General features: G+C 42.7%; 1 protein-coding gene across 1 annotated transcript in view; it reads right to left on the reverse strand.

The window, feature by feature from the left end:
• Nucleotides 1-16,636, reverse strand: part of MIDEAS (mitotic deacetylase associated SANT domain protein) — a 58,815-nt gene that overhangs the window by 12,610 nt on the left and 29,569 nt on the right. The window contains 5 exon segments of the mRNA XM_050334830.1: nt 465-607; nt 6,658-6,724; nt 7,144-7,489; nt 8,391-8,711; nt 14,138-15,833. Of these exon segments, the coding sequence (XP_050190787.1) occupies nt 465-607; nt 6,658-6,724; nt 7,144-7,489; nt 8,391-8,711; nt 14,138-15,598 (2,338 nt within the window). The 5' untranslated portion in view covers nt 15,599-15,833.

A 16,636-nucleotide genomic window follows, 5' to 3' on the forward strand; every position in this document is an offset into this window, starting at 1 on the left:
TGCCCACTTTGTCTTCTCTTCGGGATTTATACAGGCCACAACCCATGTGCAAGAAAAGCAGACAGCTCCCCAAGCCTGCTACTAGTCTGCCACTAGTATTTTTCCAAAATACTATTATGTCTAGAACATCCCTCAAAAAGACAGAAGTGTATGTGGCTTTCAAATGTTAACAAAAACAATTAAGCTTCACTGAGCAAAAGGCTGTTCTTTACCTGACTAGAAACAAATGGTCCCAGTTTTCTGTCAACAACAACAAAAAACCCACAGTCCTACCAACCTCCCCCTTCCCCACACATGCAACCTGATAAACAAGTTTTACTCCTAAAATTGTTTCCAAGATCATTTAAACATGTAATTTGACTGGCAGCTCAGAGATTTCAAATTGTGCCTACAGTAGATCTGTGGTTACCCCTAAAACCACTGTGACAATTCAAGTCCTATTTACCAGCCTTCCACCTTCTTACCGTTCTCTTGGGTGTCTTTGTTGGTTTCCAGGTCACCCCATGGCTGCCACACCAGCTCTGCTTTATGCTCATCAGCTTCTGCCAGAGACCTGTCCTGGAGTGATGGGATTTCTGCTTGAAAGCGAGTTCCTACATTTATTCGCCTGCAGAGAAGGAAAAAGTAACAGTCAGGCCCCCTTTGCAATATCCAGGAAGTCTCCATCTCTGCTAAAAACACTAATTATGAAAAAACAAATGCAGTAGGCTCTCCCATGTAACACAACAGCATTGTAGGTTACATTATGACTCAGAATTTGAGAGGTTTTATGTCCATTACCAATTTCCATTGTCTTGTCAGCAACTGTTGGAAGTTGTATTTAAATTAGCATGCCCTAATAGCGGCTCAAATAACAGTTATTATCTTCCAATAAACATCACTTTCTGAGAGGCTGTCACAGACTCCTCTTCTGGCAACCTTGCTCCTCATGCATAAGAGCCAGGTGAGCCTGTTTCAGTATTAACATTTTGTCAGCCATAACAGCAGAACCGTAGTCCCCAAAAGTCCTTTTCAACCTAAACAATGCCATCTGGTCCAAATTCTCATTCAAAGCAGGATCAAAATTTTGTCCTTTATGATCTTGACACAAGCTAGTGTCTTCTAGATACTCTTTCTAACAACTGAAACAAAAAATATAAAGTAATGAAAGCAGTATTGCTCATTCTGTATCAAACCCAGATCCTATTCTTTTAGCAGCAATCTCATACTTTTAGATCTGAATTAGCAGATAGATTTTTCACTACATGCAATCCACAGAGCACTACACTTGCTTTAAGCCAAAGGACCATCCAGAGACCTTCTACTCTGTACTAGCAAGTGGAACTCTGTGCACAGAGATAGATAAGAACCCCCACTAAAAGGCTGTTCTACCAGACTTTGAGGTCTGGAGGTCTACACCAAGAGCACTGCAAACAGGGACAGCATGGAAGTACTTTATCATTAATCTATGTCTCAGTGGCAAAATACACAAAGAGACAGCAGTAGCTACACAAAGTTTGCAAAATATGGCCAAGGACAACTTTCTAAGTAACACAGAAACTATACATACAATTCAGAGGTCCAGAAGAGAGAACAAAAGAAACGTCCAGGCTAAGTAAGCAAAAGACAACCTTTCATGAAACCCTGATATCAGAAAATCCAAGATATTTGAGAACAGCTGCTGCTCAGACCACTTAGAATACAATGAAAACCTCCTATTCTGAAATAAGTTATTTATACTTAATGCAAAAGCGTGTCTCTTTCAAATGTCAGTCAACTAGCACCACACTGGTAGCTCCTGAAACAGTAATAGAAATAAGGTCTTTTTTTGAGAGAGCAGATCAGGCAGTGCACAGAACATGATTAAATTCTGGAGGTTCTTTATTAGAAAAAAGGTAAAAACCCCTGGCAAGGTTTCCTATAATTCTCAAGTCTTGGTTTCGTGCCCCCCCAGCATGAGGGAAGCACAACTACCAGAGAAAAAGCATGATCTAGTGCAATAAGGAACAGTAAAAAAAAAATCCAAGAAATAAATGCCAACCTCCAGACTTTTCCGGTCCTCTGGTATTCTGAAATGACACATGCATGTCTATTACAAAAACAAAAGTTTGGAAAAGGTGTGGGTAGGCCTTGAAACAACATATATAACCTAGACAAAAATCCAGAGAGATACTAGCAAGTGTTTCTGTAGGGTGTTTTGAAGTCCTAAAAGACTGTGATATCAAAGGGAAGGAAATGAGTATCATTTAATGTTATGGAAGGCGAAGAAGCAAACTCCTTATTTCCCACTTTTACTCCCAACACATCATTTTGGTTTTGTCAGTAAACATCGGAATCATGAGATGTCATGAGTTGGGAAAAGCCTGCGTTCAAAAAAAATGGCTGACTTCTAACATACATATAAAGAGATTTTAAAAACTATTTCTTTTGCATCTAGAGCAGATCCAGATCTACTTAAGATGAACATGTAAACAAAGAGATACAGAAGTTAACTAGCCTATACACTTGTTCTGACTTCATCACCCATTCAGCAGCAACTCAGCTCCGGCAGGGTGGGATTCCTACTTGGACAAGCAGCATCTGCTAGATACACAGACTGGTGCTAATTTTCAGTAGGTGATGGCAAATTGACATCCAGCGTGATAGATGTAGCAGGAAGTTTAAAACAGGCTGCCATATACTATCTGTCTTTTTCCCCAAAAACACTATCCCAAATACCTATTGAAGGTAAATCATGGCCATGGCCAGGGAAGAACTAAAGCAGTTGAAAATGTTTTCCATTTTTCCTTCTCTTGTCCTATTCATTTTGGACACAAAAAGCACAATCCAGACTAAAACTAAAAAGCAAGAGATTTCATGCAACACTGAGACGACATGGCTAGAAAACTAAGCAAAAGAACCACCCTGGTAAGCCAGCCCTTCTTTCATCACACTGTGGCGGACTGCAGAGGAGGCATTCATGTCTTTGTTCACTGTGATTAGTCTCGCTTACTGTTATGGCCTGCACTTTCACAGAGGAGGAAAGGGTTGTGGATTACGATCCATCCTAGAAGGGATGACATCTGAAAACTGACACTTTGCTGTCATCTTGTATTGGGTTTCTGTGGTCTGGATTTTGGTAGCAGGGAGGCTACAGGGGTGGCTTCTGTGAGAAGCTGCTGGAAGCTTCCCCTATGTCCAACAGAGTCAGTGCCAGGCAGCTCCAGGATGGACTCACCACTGGCCAAGGCCAAGTCAATGAGAAATGGTGGTAATGCCTCTGTGATAACACATTTAAGAAGGAAAAAAAGCTATTGTGCAAATGAAAATTGCAGTCAAAGAAGAGCAGAGTGAGAACATGTGAACAACTCTGCAGACACCAAGGTCAGTGCAGAAGGAGGGGCAGGAGGTGCACCAGGCACCAGAGCTGAGGCCCCTGCAGCCCGTGGTGCAGACCATGGTGGAGCAGCTGTGCCCCTGCAGCCCATGAGGGATCACAGGGATGCAGAGATCCACCTGCAGCCTGTGGAGGAGACCCGTGCTGGAGTAGGTGGATACCTGAAGGAGGCTGTGAATCTGTGGGAACCCTGGTCTGGAGCAGGGTCCTGGCAAGGATCTGCTGACCTTGGACAGAAGAGCCCACGCTGGAGCAGACTTTCCTGGTAGGACTGTGGGCCTGTGGGGGACCTATGGTAGAGCAGCCTGTGCCTAAAGGACTGCACTGTGTAGAAAAGTGACCCACACTGCAGCAGTTTGTGAAAAACTGCTGCCCATGGGATGGACTCACAATGGAGAAGTTCATGAAAGACTGTCTCCCGTGGGAGGGACCCCACAGTGGACTCCTCTCTCTGAGCAGCAGCTGAAACAACGTGTGATGAACTGACCGTAACCCCCTTTCCCATCTCCTTGCAGCACTGGGTGGGGACGAGGTAGAACTTGGTAAGGAGGGAGTGGTGGGTGGAAGGTGTTTATAAGACTAGTAATCACTTCTCATTTTCCTGCTCTGATTCTGTTAGTTATAAATTTAACTAATATCTCCACTTTGAGTCTGTTTTGCCTGCGACAGTGATAGGTAAGTGATCTGTCCCTGTCCTTATCTCAACTCATGAACCCTTCGTTATATTTTCTCTCCTCTGTCCAGTTGCAGAGGGGAGTGAGAGCGGCTTTAGTGGGTACCTGGCATCCGACTACAACCGACTACACACTACAGAGAGATAAAAAGACTGTTAACCACACTGGGCAACTTTAGGGATTTTGTGTCCCAAGACACAGACTCCTCTGACTTTACCTGTGAGAAGGAAAGACACAAATGAAAAAGCTGGAGGGAAAGAATGTGGGCCTTCCTGAAAGGCTATCAAAAGTTACTTTTTACGTTGAAACTAAACTTAGAATGATATCTCCGTGCTAGCAAAGACTAAGAATTACACCTTCTACCTGCAGTGCCTAAGCAAAGCCGGCATTCTACTGCAAGAGTTGACCTGAGCAACCTGATCTAACTGGGCCTGCTCTGAGCAGGGGAGCAGATCAGAGGATCTCCAGCAGTCCATTCAAGCATTATTCCACCGTTCCTTTGCTGGTGAAGCCTAGGTACCAGTACAAGAGTTCTTGCCTGTAAGCAATGACGGTGCTCCTGCAATGCCCATTGGGCAGCTGAGTATGGTGACATCCTGAACTGAGGCTGTGAATTGGGAAGGGGATTAACAGCTGATACACCACAGCAATATTTAAGGCTGCCTAGCTGAGGGGTAGCTTCAGGACTTTGACACAAATGAATTACAAAAGCAGTAGGACACAAGGATCTGTGGCACCAGCTGCCTGCTGTACCACTTCTCAAAGAATTAAGCTTCATTATCACATTTCCTATTCCAAATCTCTGCAATGAAATGACCTTTTGGGAAGTATTAGCAGAAGGTTTGGGAAAGCACAAGCAATTAAGAACACTACATTGGGTAATCACAAATTAGGGTCAACTACAAATCAAATTAAACATTTTTTTTTCTTTTACAAAAAAAAGTGCTTCCTGCCACATTTTCTTCAAGGAAGATACGTCTACATAATTGACCACAACAATGCTGCCAAACACAGAATGACACCAGTTTATTAATTTATCATGGTTAAAAGTTAAAAGCTATCTACCTGCATAAGCTTCTGTTCAGTAAGACTTAAGATGACAGCAAGACAATTCTGCACGTAACTCCCTTTTGGCAAAAGGAAATGAACTTGCATTACTAAGTTACTATGGTTTGAAACTTCCAGGAACACGTCTGCAAATTTTCACACGCAACTGAATTCACAGCTAACATTGTACCACTAACTTCAGCAATTTAAACCAACAGCCAAAGACAATTGCACCATAGAGAGTTCAAAGATCAAAACAGGGGGGCACGAGGAAGGGGAGAAGAGAAACAAAAATCTTTCCAAGAAGTTCCCCTGGATTAGTGTGAAATGAACCAATAGCAAAAAGATTAATTAAGCCATTTCTAAAACAGATTTAAACTACACCAAACGTGCTTATTTCCACGAATGGGCTCAGTCTAGAGGAGATTTCAGCAAAGGTGACAAGAATAAACTGGGTTCATTCGCAAATGCAACACTTGCTCAGGACAGCCTCCTACCACAAATGCAGGAAACTGAGCTTCAAACAGGAAGGCAGAATGAAAAAAGGCCAAGAAAAACATAAACTGTCAGCATATGCTCCAGTCCATTTTTAAAATATAAGCCATTTTGGAAGAAAAAGCAAAATAAGCCTTGTATTTATCTGGAAAGAGTTTGAGTTAAATATCTCAAATGTTACAGGACACACTGCAGAGGCAGAGCGGAGATTCCGCACCGTACAGTCAGTGACGCAGAGCCACGTGGGTGGCTATGCCGTATGGGTGTCTCCATGCCATGCATCTCCACCATTAGATTTTGCAAGAGTTCATTAACTAGGTGTAATAATGAACTGGAACTACCTTGGCATAGTCCTGCAGGACTGAGCTTGAGCTGATAACACTTCTCAGAGCATTTGCAAAGGTTGTGCAGAGACATTTGCTCCTCTGCTCAGGTTTAGCAGGACTGGCCCCAAGCCTAAGCTTACAACACAAGCTGCAGTATCTCCAAATTGTGTTTCCTACCGCTGCTGGGAGCTCACATCTGAGCTTTCCCAGCACACAGACAGCTAAAATGATTAACAAGGTTTATTAGCTCAGGGCACATGCCCCATATGCCACCAGCTGCAGTGCTTTCAATGGAGCTCACCTGGGGGGAGTGAAGCGTTCCTAGTTGTGCTTCAGCTACAACACACCACAGGGATAAACAGTGATCTGACCAGTTCATGTGAGAGCTAACTACAGTTTTCCGTACTATATTTGGTCCCTCCTCTAAGGGAGCATTATCTTCCCACTCTAAAACAAACACAGCATACAAAGAAGTGCCCCTATACAACCAAACAGGACAGATTGACCCTTAGTTAACTAATAGTATTTCAGCCAGGGACAAACAAGCAGTAATAGAAAGCAATTATTATCTCCAGAATTACAACGTTTTCCCAACAAACATTATTTTTTGTACAGAGTAATTTTTAATGAAGACAACTTATATTTTGAACCACCAGTAGGAATAGCTTTAATACTTTTAACAGATACATCAGTTGTACAGAGAACAGCCTGAAGGTTTAGGAAGAAGAAAGGAAGGCTAAGGATCTATGTGTGTACTTACGGTTCAATGCTGACTGGGGTGGCTTCCCCCACTACTGTAAGAACCGGAGGGGTCACTTCTGAACTATCTGCAAAGAGAAAAGAACTGCTCAGACAGCTCACCTTCATATCTGAGATTTACATTTCACACAGCCTGAAAATCTAATCAGAGCTGTCCATCTCTCAGAAAAGGTAGCCACATGCTAAAGGAGTTTAACACGACCAAGAACGTGCCTTCCTCCCCTTAGCTGAAGATACTGATAAGGTGCTACAGAGGAACCGACTTCTCCATTCCGAAGAATGTCAGCAGGGGGTGTTGCATATTGCTTGTGAACGAATCTTAACACCCCCAACAACACATTTTCTCCATCCCAGTTCCCCAGACAATCATTAAGAAGCCCCAGTTCCACATAACCACAGTTCCCCTAAAGGCATGATCTTCCCCCTATTACTCCACAGTTCCTAATCACAGATTACCCAGGAAAGGAAGGATAAAGTAAAAACTTACTTGATCTAAGAAGAGTTCTGTGACCACTTTTCGGTGTCACTGGAGGTGGAACCGAGTGACCACTTGTAGAGAGGATAGCATTAAAATATAGCCCAGATCCTTCTCTGACTGGACTAAGGATTGGCGGAGGAGTGTAAGGAGGTAGCTCAAAGTTCCTGTCTGAAGGATGATCCGCCAGACGGACAGGTGACCGTAAGTGGCTCTGATATGGAGTAATGTTAGAATAAACAGGGGGTGCAATAAAGGTGCCAGCTTTTGGTGGTATGAAGAGTGGCTCGGGTCTTGGCCGCTGCTTTGGTTTTCGGGCAAAGCCCTCTGCTTCATCCTTTGGAACAGCATCTTCATGCTATTAGAAAAAAAAATTACATACTTTAATTTTAAAACCTCAGGTCATTTGAAAAACTTCAGAGAGATGACAACACACTTTCGTGGCAGCTCAAAATCCAGACAGGACACTTTGGGGGTGTCTCAATAATAAGCACAAAAGGAAAGAGGGAGGAAGAAGACAGGGAATGGAATGGACACAGGAATTATTAGGTAGCAGCACTAGCTCTGAGTGACTGTGAAGTTATATTTTACAAGAACTACACATATATCTGGTCCAACCTTTATAGTAACTTTAAAAGAGGACACAAAAGCATAGCAGAATCCTGGCATACCAGGGTGATATCAAATAGCAGCAAGAGAACAGAAGACAATGTAACAATATTTTATTAGATGGTCAAGCATCTAATTTGAGAGAAACTTCCTTAGATTCCTGCCATTTCTCCAACATCTGAACAACCTTGTACTTCTGGATAGAAGAGAGGAAACTAAAAAAAAAAAAAAAATCAACCCACTCACTACCAATACAAGTGCCAACCTTCAAGAACCTCAGTAAGAGGTTTCAACGCCACGAGAATCTTCACCTTGGATTTTATTCATATAGAGAGATACTAATAAATTGTACAAAGAGCATGTATGTATGGAGAAAGCACTCTTGGCACAGACAATTAATCTAGTATTATTGCCCATATGGCTTTATACACTGTTTAGTAGTGAGGCAAAGCATTAGCTGTAGGTCATGAAAAGCCAGCAATGCCCAAATACATGGCAATATTATGATGAAAAAAAAAATCCCCAGACTACACACATTCCAAGTTCAAGCTCTGAGATCAAACTACTTTCACAGAAAAGTTTATGCTTAAAAACTGTGTAATTAAATCTAACAGATCTGGCCCGTCTTTGGTTTCTTATTCTACCCGTACCTGACTTGAGGTTTCCACGTTAGTATTACGATTAGATCGCCTCCGAGTGACTATCACAGAAGGCTTACGTTCACAAGGACCTCGATCGTTTGTTTGGCCTCTCAGCAGCTTTCCATCCTCAGACTTTTCCTTTTCAAGGCTCTGCAAGTCAATTTTTCTCACTGGCACAGACACAGGAATGATAAGAGGCACAAGGCTGTTGTCCTCCCGGGCTTTTTTGGGAGCTGGTGAAGAACTGGCAAATTCCACAACACTTTTTGCAGCTGTAGGTCCTGGAGCTGTTACCAGCACACTCTTCTTCTCCTCTGAATTATCCAATTCCTGAGAAGAAAAATAGATTCCTAAAAAGTTCTGTAGTACTTAGTTTATCAAGTTTCTCAATGCAATTTGCAAGCTGAAATGGAATTTGAAGACATTACTGAAGGAAAAAGAATACTTCAGAGTGTTACCAAAATTTTACAGAATTACCTGAGGACTGCCCATAGCCTCAACTGCTAGAATATTTACACACGTCATTCTTAAGAATCATTTCATCACTTCAGTACATACGTTTTTGACATTTTATTTTCCAGATAAATTTGTGCACTGCTGTATAACTTCCAGCAAAGGTTGTTCAGTTTTAGTAATGATCAAAAGCTGCAGTTATTAATTTCAAGTATTGGATTTCTGTTCCAGGAAAGACTGAACCATGATAATATTTCAATTAAATCTCTCACACCAAAAAAAAGCAGAGCTAGCTTTTTCCTGCATTTTTTTTTTCTGACTTAGAGGGAAAAAAAAAAAAGAAATTTTTCTTATTATAACTTGAGCCTTTGAGTTTTGTTGTCTAACCAGGCTTGAGCATGAAGGACTTTTGCTCAGAGAATCAACAAGGTATAACTGCAAGGCAGCACTTTTGGCATTGATATTACAGCTTCCATGTGTGTTTTACTCACGGAAACCCTAGAACACCGAGCTCCAAGGATATGAGAATGGAGGAGGAGTTACTGGATAAACACATGAATACCCTAACACCAAATGGCTTTAGGTACTGCTAGAGATCATTGATTTCTAGTCCTTCAAATTACTGTCAACATGTTCATTTCACTCTCAGTTCTAAAGCACTTGCCAGCTCACTTGGAAGCCAGATGTTAAATATAACTTTCAAAAACACTTCTCTCCAGGGATGTAAAATGTCTTCTTGAGCTCTGATGAAGTACAATGCAGAAGCTGTAGAAGATGCTCCTTTTGGTGTTTCAGAACATTTTTCCACCTTCACGCTCTGTTTTGGAAGCCTTTGGATAGGATCAGATATGCAAAGTCATCCTCCATCAGAGCCACAATGTACTGAGAAATCTACCTGAACAGCTGTGTTTTTTAGGTAGAAACTAAGGCACATAATCTCTCAGATATGACAACAGGTCTCCAACCCGGACTTCCAAAATTTTGCACGGGTTTACTGAAGCCCTCAAACAGAACCCATTGTGTGTCATTATGAATACCTGATCCTGATTAAAAAGCTGACATGAGAGGTTTTGTCCTAAGGGTTCAGACACACTCCCAGTCATTTCACTGTGGTCACAGATGAATAAAGTCATTCAGCTTCACTGCTGAGCAAGAGAACATGCTCCAGCTGGCCCATGAAGAGTCAATCCACGATAACTAGAAGGACACTAGGCTGAAGTCCCATTTTGATACTGTATTTATATTGAGGGAAGCACAACCGTATTGTCACAATATGCATCAGTCAGAGCCTAGGGTTAGTGCTCTCCAAATGAGAGTCATGGTAATTTTCGTTGTTTTCAAGAGCAAGTAGGTCCACCCTGGAAAACATTAAGCCTTCAAAATAAGCCAGGTACCAAGCTTGAGCACATAAAATCTACCATATCAAGAAGATTCAGGACTGCCTCCTTACAAGACCTTTTATTAGAGCAGGGCTAAGTGAGCACAGAAAGGTTTATCCTGTAAATGACACTGCAGTTTCGAAGTCTGACTGCTTCTTCACAGAGACTGCAAATGTCTGCCCCTACCACACAGTGATGAAACACACAACTGTAAAGCCACAAGTGGCTTCCGCTATCCCAGATTGTGCTTCAGGAGAAACTAATGAGCTCCGAGGATCTGCCTTCACTCCAGGCTGTTGACGTGCACCTGTACTTTCCCATAAAACTACTGATTTTGGATTTGGACGGCATTCATGCTGACAGACACGTCACAAGAAACCACTACCTCAAGGTAGTAAGGGACACCTGGAGAAGCAGCTTGGCTTCATGCTGCTCTGAATGGCCTCCATTCATCAGGGAAATTGATGCTGTTATCACCTTATTACTGAAGCCTAGTTAAACACCTGGAATAGCTCCGGGGTCATCTCCTGACACCAAGATCTGCAGCAGGTAGTTTTAAACCACTGTTTGGAGTGCATTCACGCTGCATTGTTCAGACCACTGTCAAGAAGAAGTCTGGGTTTTAATCAGGATACTTTTTATCCATCTGACGTAGCTGTTACTACTGCAAGCACTGTGGCCCTCTTTGTGGGTACTGCAATAAAACAAGTAATCACAAGCACCAATTCTGACCAATCTACAAACCTCAGGTACTTCCTGTGAGCTACACAGATCTCTGTAGGTCAAGAGTCATGAACTAATTTCCTGACTACAAAGAGGAAATTATGGCAGCTAGTCACACTCAAGATGTCACTTTTCTCTGACTGTACAATCGACTAACCATGCTCCTTTTGTTTTCAAGACTGGGAGGTTACCAGCAAAGGAACTCTCCTCCTCAATGACGCGAGAGATGACCCCTTCAACAGAAAAGAGGAAGAGAAGACTTGAACAGTAGCAAAGGTTGAGAAAAGGCTGGGAACTTAATATATTAATAGTTGAGACATCCTTAAAGATGTTCTGGTCCACACCAGAGCTTTTCTGGTCTTGAAAGACCACACATACCTAAGGTTTACTATGAGGGGACATGACTAATTTTGGAATTGAGCTATTTGTTTCAGATCCCCAAACAGTTTCTCAACTATTTGATTATTCTTAGAGGTAAGCAGAAAGGAGTCTCTGAACAAGGGACAGGACCTTCAGTTTTAGAACTGCAAGGGGATTTCCAGCTACCTCAGCATCCCTGCTGCAGAATTTGGGGCAGGAGGTCTGCTGGATAACTCCAGCAAGTGCAACTTGCAACTTAGACTCCTGCATAAATATTGCAGGATGAACTAGCAGATCCTCCAGGAAACTCATCAGAAGTTCTGGCATTGATCCTGCCTATCCCTCAAGTTGTTCCTAAAAAATTTAGAATTCACAGACAAAACTCAACTGCAACAGCTGGAAGAGCTGTTTTAAGGCCACTGCTGTGATCAGACAAGAAACTACATCAGGCTTTTAGAAACACCTGCCCACACAATGCTTTCTGCCATCATTCTGCATCACGTAGAGGCAGCTTCCCTCTGCAGTTAAAAAGGAAGCTCATCCATGAAGGAGTTCCATAAATAAAACTTTTTTTTTCTTTTGTAGGTGAGTCCAGAACTAGAATTCCACAAATAAAACGGTTTTTTTCTTTTGTATGTATAGCAGCTGGTGCCCTGGTAACCAAAGTTACCAAAGAGGCCAGGTAATCAAAAGCTCTGTCTCCCTTCCATAAAGACATATTTAAATGCAGACATCCTTTAGGATGGCCATTTCAGATTTGAGAAAAGTTTTCTGCACTATTTAAGACAACAAATCACACTGCCTTTTTGCATAGAACAGTTATATGTGAAATGAAACCATAAAACTAAGAGTTGAGAATTTACTGCAGCCTGTAAGCAGCAATAAGCTTGCACCACCTGAAAAAAAGCAGGCACAGCTGATGGGCAGCTCTAGTGCAAAGCATCAGTTGTAACACTGCATGTAGACAGATACTGCTGTCCAGAATACTATTTCTGCGTCAGATACACACACCTACACTGGAATGTTCAAACAACTTGTTCAAAATATGAATGTATCTTCTTTTATCATTAATTTAACTCTACAGCCTTCCACACACCCTTCATGTAATCATGCAGAGAAGGCTTCTAGGTTGTTTGTAACAGAAAGACACTAATAAGAGAAGCAGATCACTTTTCTCCAGTAAACATCTTGTTTTTCTCCCTTACATGATATCCAACACTTTAAAGATGTAATATCAATCAGACCTCAGGTAAGAATTTTAACATCTTTCAAAACCTTATCCTGAAGGCCTGAACAGATTTAAACATAGAGTTCTTCTGCTCAATGCCATCATGGAAACAAACAAGCTGCGTGTGTAACTGCAAAGAACAAAAGAGCATCGGTCAAAGCACTTCTCTTGTCTTTACATTATGAATCAAGCTGCAAGCGGACATGCCTTCAAATGGCCAATTTCTTGCTTCACCTCTCAGGGCCTTTTCCTAGATGCTCTATTTGCTTTTTGTTGCCACTCTGTTGGTGATCAGAGTGCAATGGGAACTGTAGGCCTTCTGCAATAGAACCACACAATGGCTGGGAAATGTATGAGCAAACAGACCACGCTACTAACTACTACTAGCTTTCTATCAAATCTGCTTGGTCAACTGGAGTTAAGAGCAAAAGGATTGAAGGCAGCATCAACCATCAGTTACTGTTTGCTGCCTGCTGCGCAGGAGATGGAGCAGGCGCATTGGATACTCGCCACATTGTTTTTTAGTACTGTTTTTCACTGAAATAGCATGTTCCTCTAAGGAAGAGATGGGGAAAAACCAGGCACAAACAGACTAGGAAAAAAAATGATGATGAGAACAAGACTAGGAAGAAAATACCCTTCCCTTTGCTGTCTGACTGGGCAGCAACACAAGTGGCAAAACTGTAGGTAAAAGTGGCTCGTGCCCTAACATCTGTATTTCATCAGCCTTTGGCAACAAAGCTTCTAAGGTAAAGTGTATGGTTACTTCTCATGACAGGCACTCAATGAAAGATTAGTCAAACCACAACTGTAAGAAAACCTTCAAAAAACAATCCCTCAAAAAACTCCACCCAACTCCAAAAATCCTTTGCCTCCCCCCAGGGTAGTTAATTTTGAACTCTGTCATCTTGCCATATGGAATATATATTGTACAATTTAGACTGATGGGATGCCAAAAGGACAGGAGAGGTAAACTACCTAATCAGCCAACTAGATTTCTTCCCCATCAAGCCCTACAGACAGTCTACAGGCAGACTTTATTCTCAGGTCATTCTCAGAAACAAGATGCTGCCTTGTTTCTGAGAAAAGAGAAAGACCTTTGTTATGCCTGGTATAAGTTCTTCATGTAAGTGAGGCTTTCTCAGGCTTTTAATATTTGGGAAATATTGAACGTGCATTATGTGATTTTTAGATAGCACAATTTAGAAACGCTTCAGCTGCTGAAACTGAAAAACCGGCAGGTAAGCAGCAGCTTTTTAACAGAAAAGGAAGAGAACGTTAAATTGGTAAAAAGACAAGTACACTGCTTACACTTGTCTCTCAAAATTTCTGACACCTTGAGGCCTAAACTGAAAACATCCATATTTTGAAGGCCTGGGCTAAAATCACATTCAGTTTTAGTGAAATAAAACTGCCCTTAGGTGGTTTCACTGCACTAAACCTCTGCTCTCCACATCTATGAACTACAGTAACTTACATGACTCCACTCCAGAGCTGTCCTTGCTCTACAGTTCAAGATACCATCCTATCTTGCATATGAACATAAATTCCTTTCATTTCATCCCTATTTCATAATCTAAAACGTGCTATATTGGTTAGGATGTACACCTTACCTTTACATTCTGAAGAGAAGCCAGTTCAACAGCTTTTTGGGCCAAAGTCAGCAAATTGGCTTCTTGAGAAACACGTCGTCTCCGTCGGGTACTCTGGATTACACCACCTCTGACTCCCTGAAAATCATTAGTTCTCTGAGTGTTTTCTTCAGCTGCTGCTGCCTGTTTCTCCTCATCTCTACCATTCTGGGCTGGGGCTTGTCTGTCTGTTTCCATCTGGCACTGCTCACTATCGACCAGGACATCCTTCTCCTCCAGATCCATTCTTTTGGGGTGCGAAAAGCCACTTTTGTTGTGGGCCAGTGATTCAGACGGATGCTGTAATGGGACCTCTTGCTGATGCGACTGCCAGTGATGCAGAAATAAATTGCCAGGTTGTTCTTCTGCCTGCTTGGAAGTCAACACTTCTCCTGCAGATGTCAGCAGGACACCTTCTTTGGAGAGTCTCCGTGACCTTCTTGGAAAGGGAATCTGGGCCTGAGGTAGCACAGTCTGTTGATTCTGCTCTGTTAATGCCTTGAATAGTTCCTGGTTCCTCTCTGTTTGCTGAAACTGGTGTGCCACCATGTGATGCTGAGGTGCTGCAGCTGCCACATGAGGCTGTGCTATGGAAGGAGTTTGCTGCAACCCGAAGGTTTGTGCAGCAGCCTGTTGCTGCTGCTGCTGCTGCTGAGGATAGAAATTTTCAAACAGCTGTAGCTGAGGAAGAGCTTGCTGCTTTTGTTGAGCAGTAAATGCTGGACTGGAAGAAGCTGGGGCTTCTTGAAAGACATGTAACAACTCAGGAAGACCTTGCTTTTGGCCTTGGTGACCAAATGCAAGTTGGAAAGGCTGCAATGGCAGACTTTGATTCTGCTGCTGCTGCTTTTGCATTTGATGAAAAGAATTCATTTGAGCTTGCTGTCTAACCAGGGCTTGCTGTTCCAGCTGAGCCTTCTGGGACATCATCTGCTGGACAGCATCTCCATATAAGTCCAGCTGTGACACGAACACTCCTTTCTCTTGATTTCTTTTAAGGGCCTCTGGGTGGCCATAGAAGCCTGGAGCACCAGCATTGGAGTGGGGTCCTTTTGGGTTGCCCCCAAAAACCATACTGTGGTTCCACACTGAAGGTGGAGATTGCCAGTGGCTGTCTCCCCTCTCTGGCAAGCGGTTTCCCATCAGTGAATTCTGCCATTTGACAGCTGTTACTGACTGGGGCATCATCATTGATTCTCCCCTATCTTGATTGTAAACAGAGTTCATCAAAGCAACATTGTTGGGTGCACTTGTTAATCCTCCTGTGTGAGGAATCTCCATAGTTTGGGAGACCGGTATATTCCCTCCGTGACCATAGTACTGTCCTTCCTTAAGCTGCTGCTGTGGTTCTTTTGACAACACACCTATTTCCTGCTCGTTAAAATAGGCAACTCGTTTCCCAGTCCTCTTGCTTGAAGACTTTTGCTGAGCCTGAAGATTCATGGTTCAGCCTATTCTCCCGGCCGCACGCATAGTATTTACAATCCACCCATCCCTAAGGCTGGGGGAGGAAAGGCACAGAAGTCTTTCTTTTCCATTCAGTTTTAGTAATAAAGGGCAGGAAAGAAGTCCAGAGGAAAGTGCATTCACTTCCTTTTTCTGTGTGTGCTTCTCCCACTTCTTTTCACTCCTGTACTTTGTGGTTCAGAGGTCAGTAGGGTCCACTTAGTTACAGGTCCTGAAATAGAGAAGCAATTGCAATGAATCATCACCAGACATAACCGGCCTGTGAACGCTCACACGATAAGCAACAATGTGTGTGTCTGTCCTGTTTCCCATGGAAATGAAGACCAGCATAATACAGGTAAGAAACAATACATCTGACCTGCTACAAGAATGTAAACCAAAACAACTTAGTTTTACAAAACAGATATCACGCTGTACTTGCATGATGCAACTCCCAATTGCACACAGACTTCTGACTAATCGCTCAAGCTCATCCTGAAGGTTTTTCTCTTAAACTCCCTCTCATCTGGCCAATTACTTCTATGTCTTCCAGAATAATCTGTTTCTAATCTCAACTCAAAACCGCAAAACAAAAAAACCTTCATAGCTTGCCAAAAGGCCACATTTCTCAAAGCCTTTACAACACACACACGTACACAAAGGCTGCAGCCAAACACGCAGCAAGATGCTCAATGCAGTGTTCTGAAGGAAAGGGTCAGGCAGCAGCTCATCAGTCACACTGCTCCCCGCTCCCCTCCCCATCATCACAGCTGCTTTCCAGTTAAGAACTGCCCACCAAACATCCAAGCACTGGAGACAGGGCCTGCTCTACCTGTTGCTCTTGCAGATGTTTTCTTCAACAGCTGAAAGCAAATGCTCCTGCTCAGGTCACACTCACCGAAAAGCAGCTCAGGCAGAATGTTACAGCTGCTCCCACACACTGGCAAGTATCTGTTAGTGTAGAGCTACAAACATAATAGGAGAAAGCCTTTCCGGAAAAGGCAGTCTGAGACAATTCTACCCTCTCACCCTCTT

Source organism: Myiozetetes cayanensis, unplaced genomic scaffold (genome assembly GCF_022539395.1).
Source record: "Myiozetetes cayanensis isolate MyiCay16 unplaced genomic scaffold, myiCay2020 scf6-25, whole genome shotgun sequence".
Classification (NCBI taxonomy): domain Eukaryota; kingdom Metazoa; phylum Chordata; class Aves; order Passeriformes; family Tyrannidae; genus Myiozetetes; species Myiozetetes cayanensis.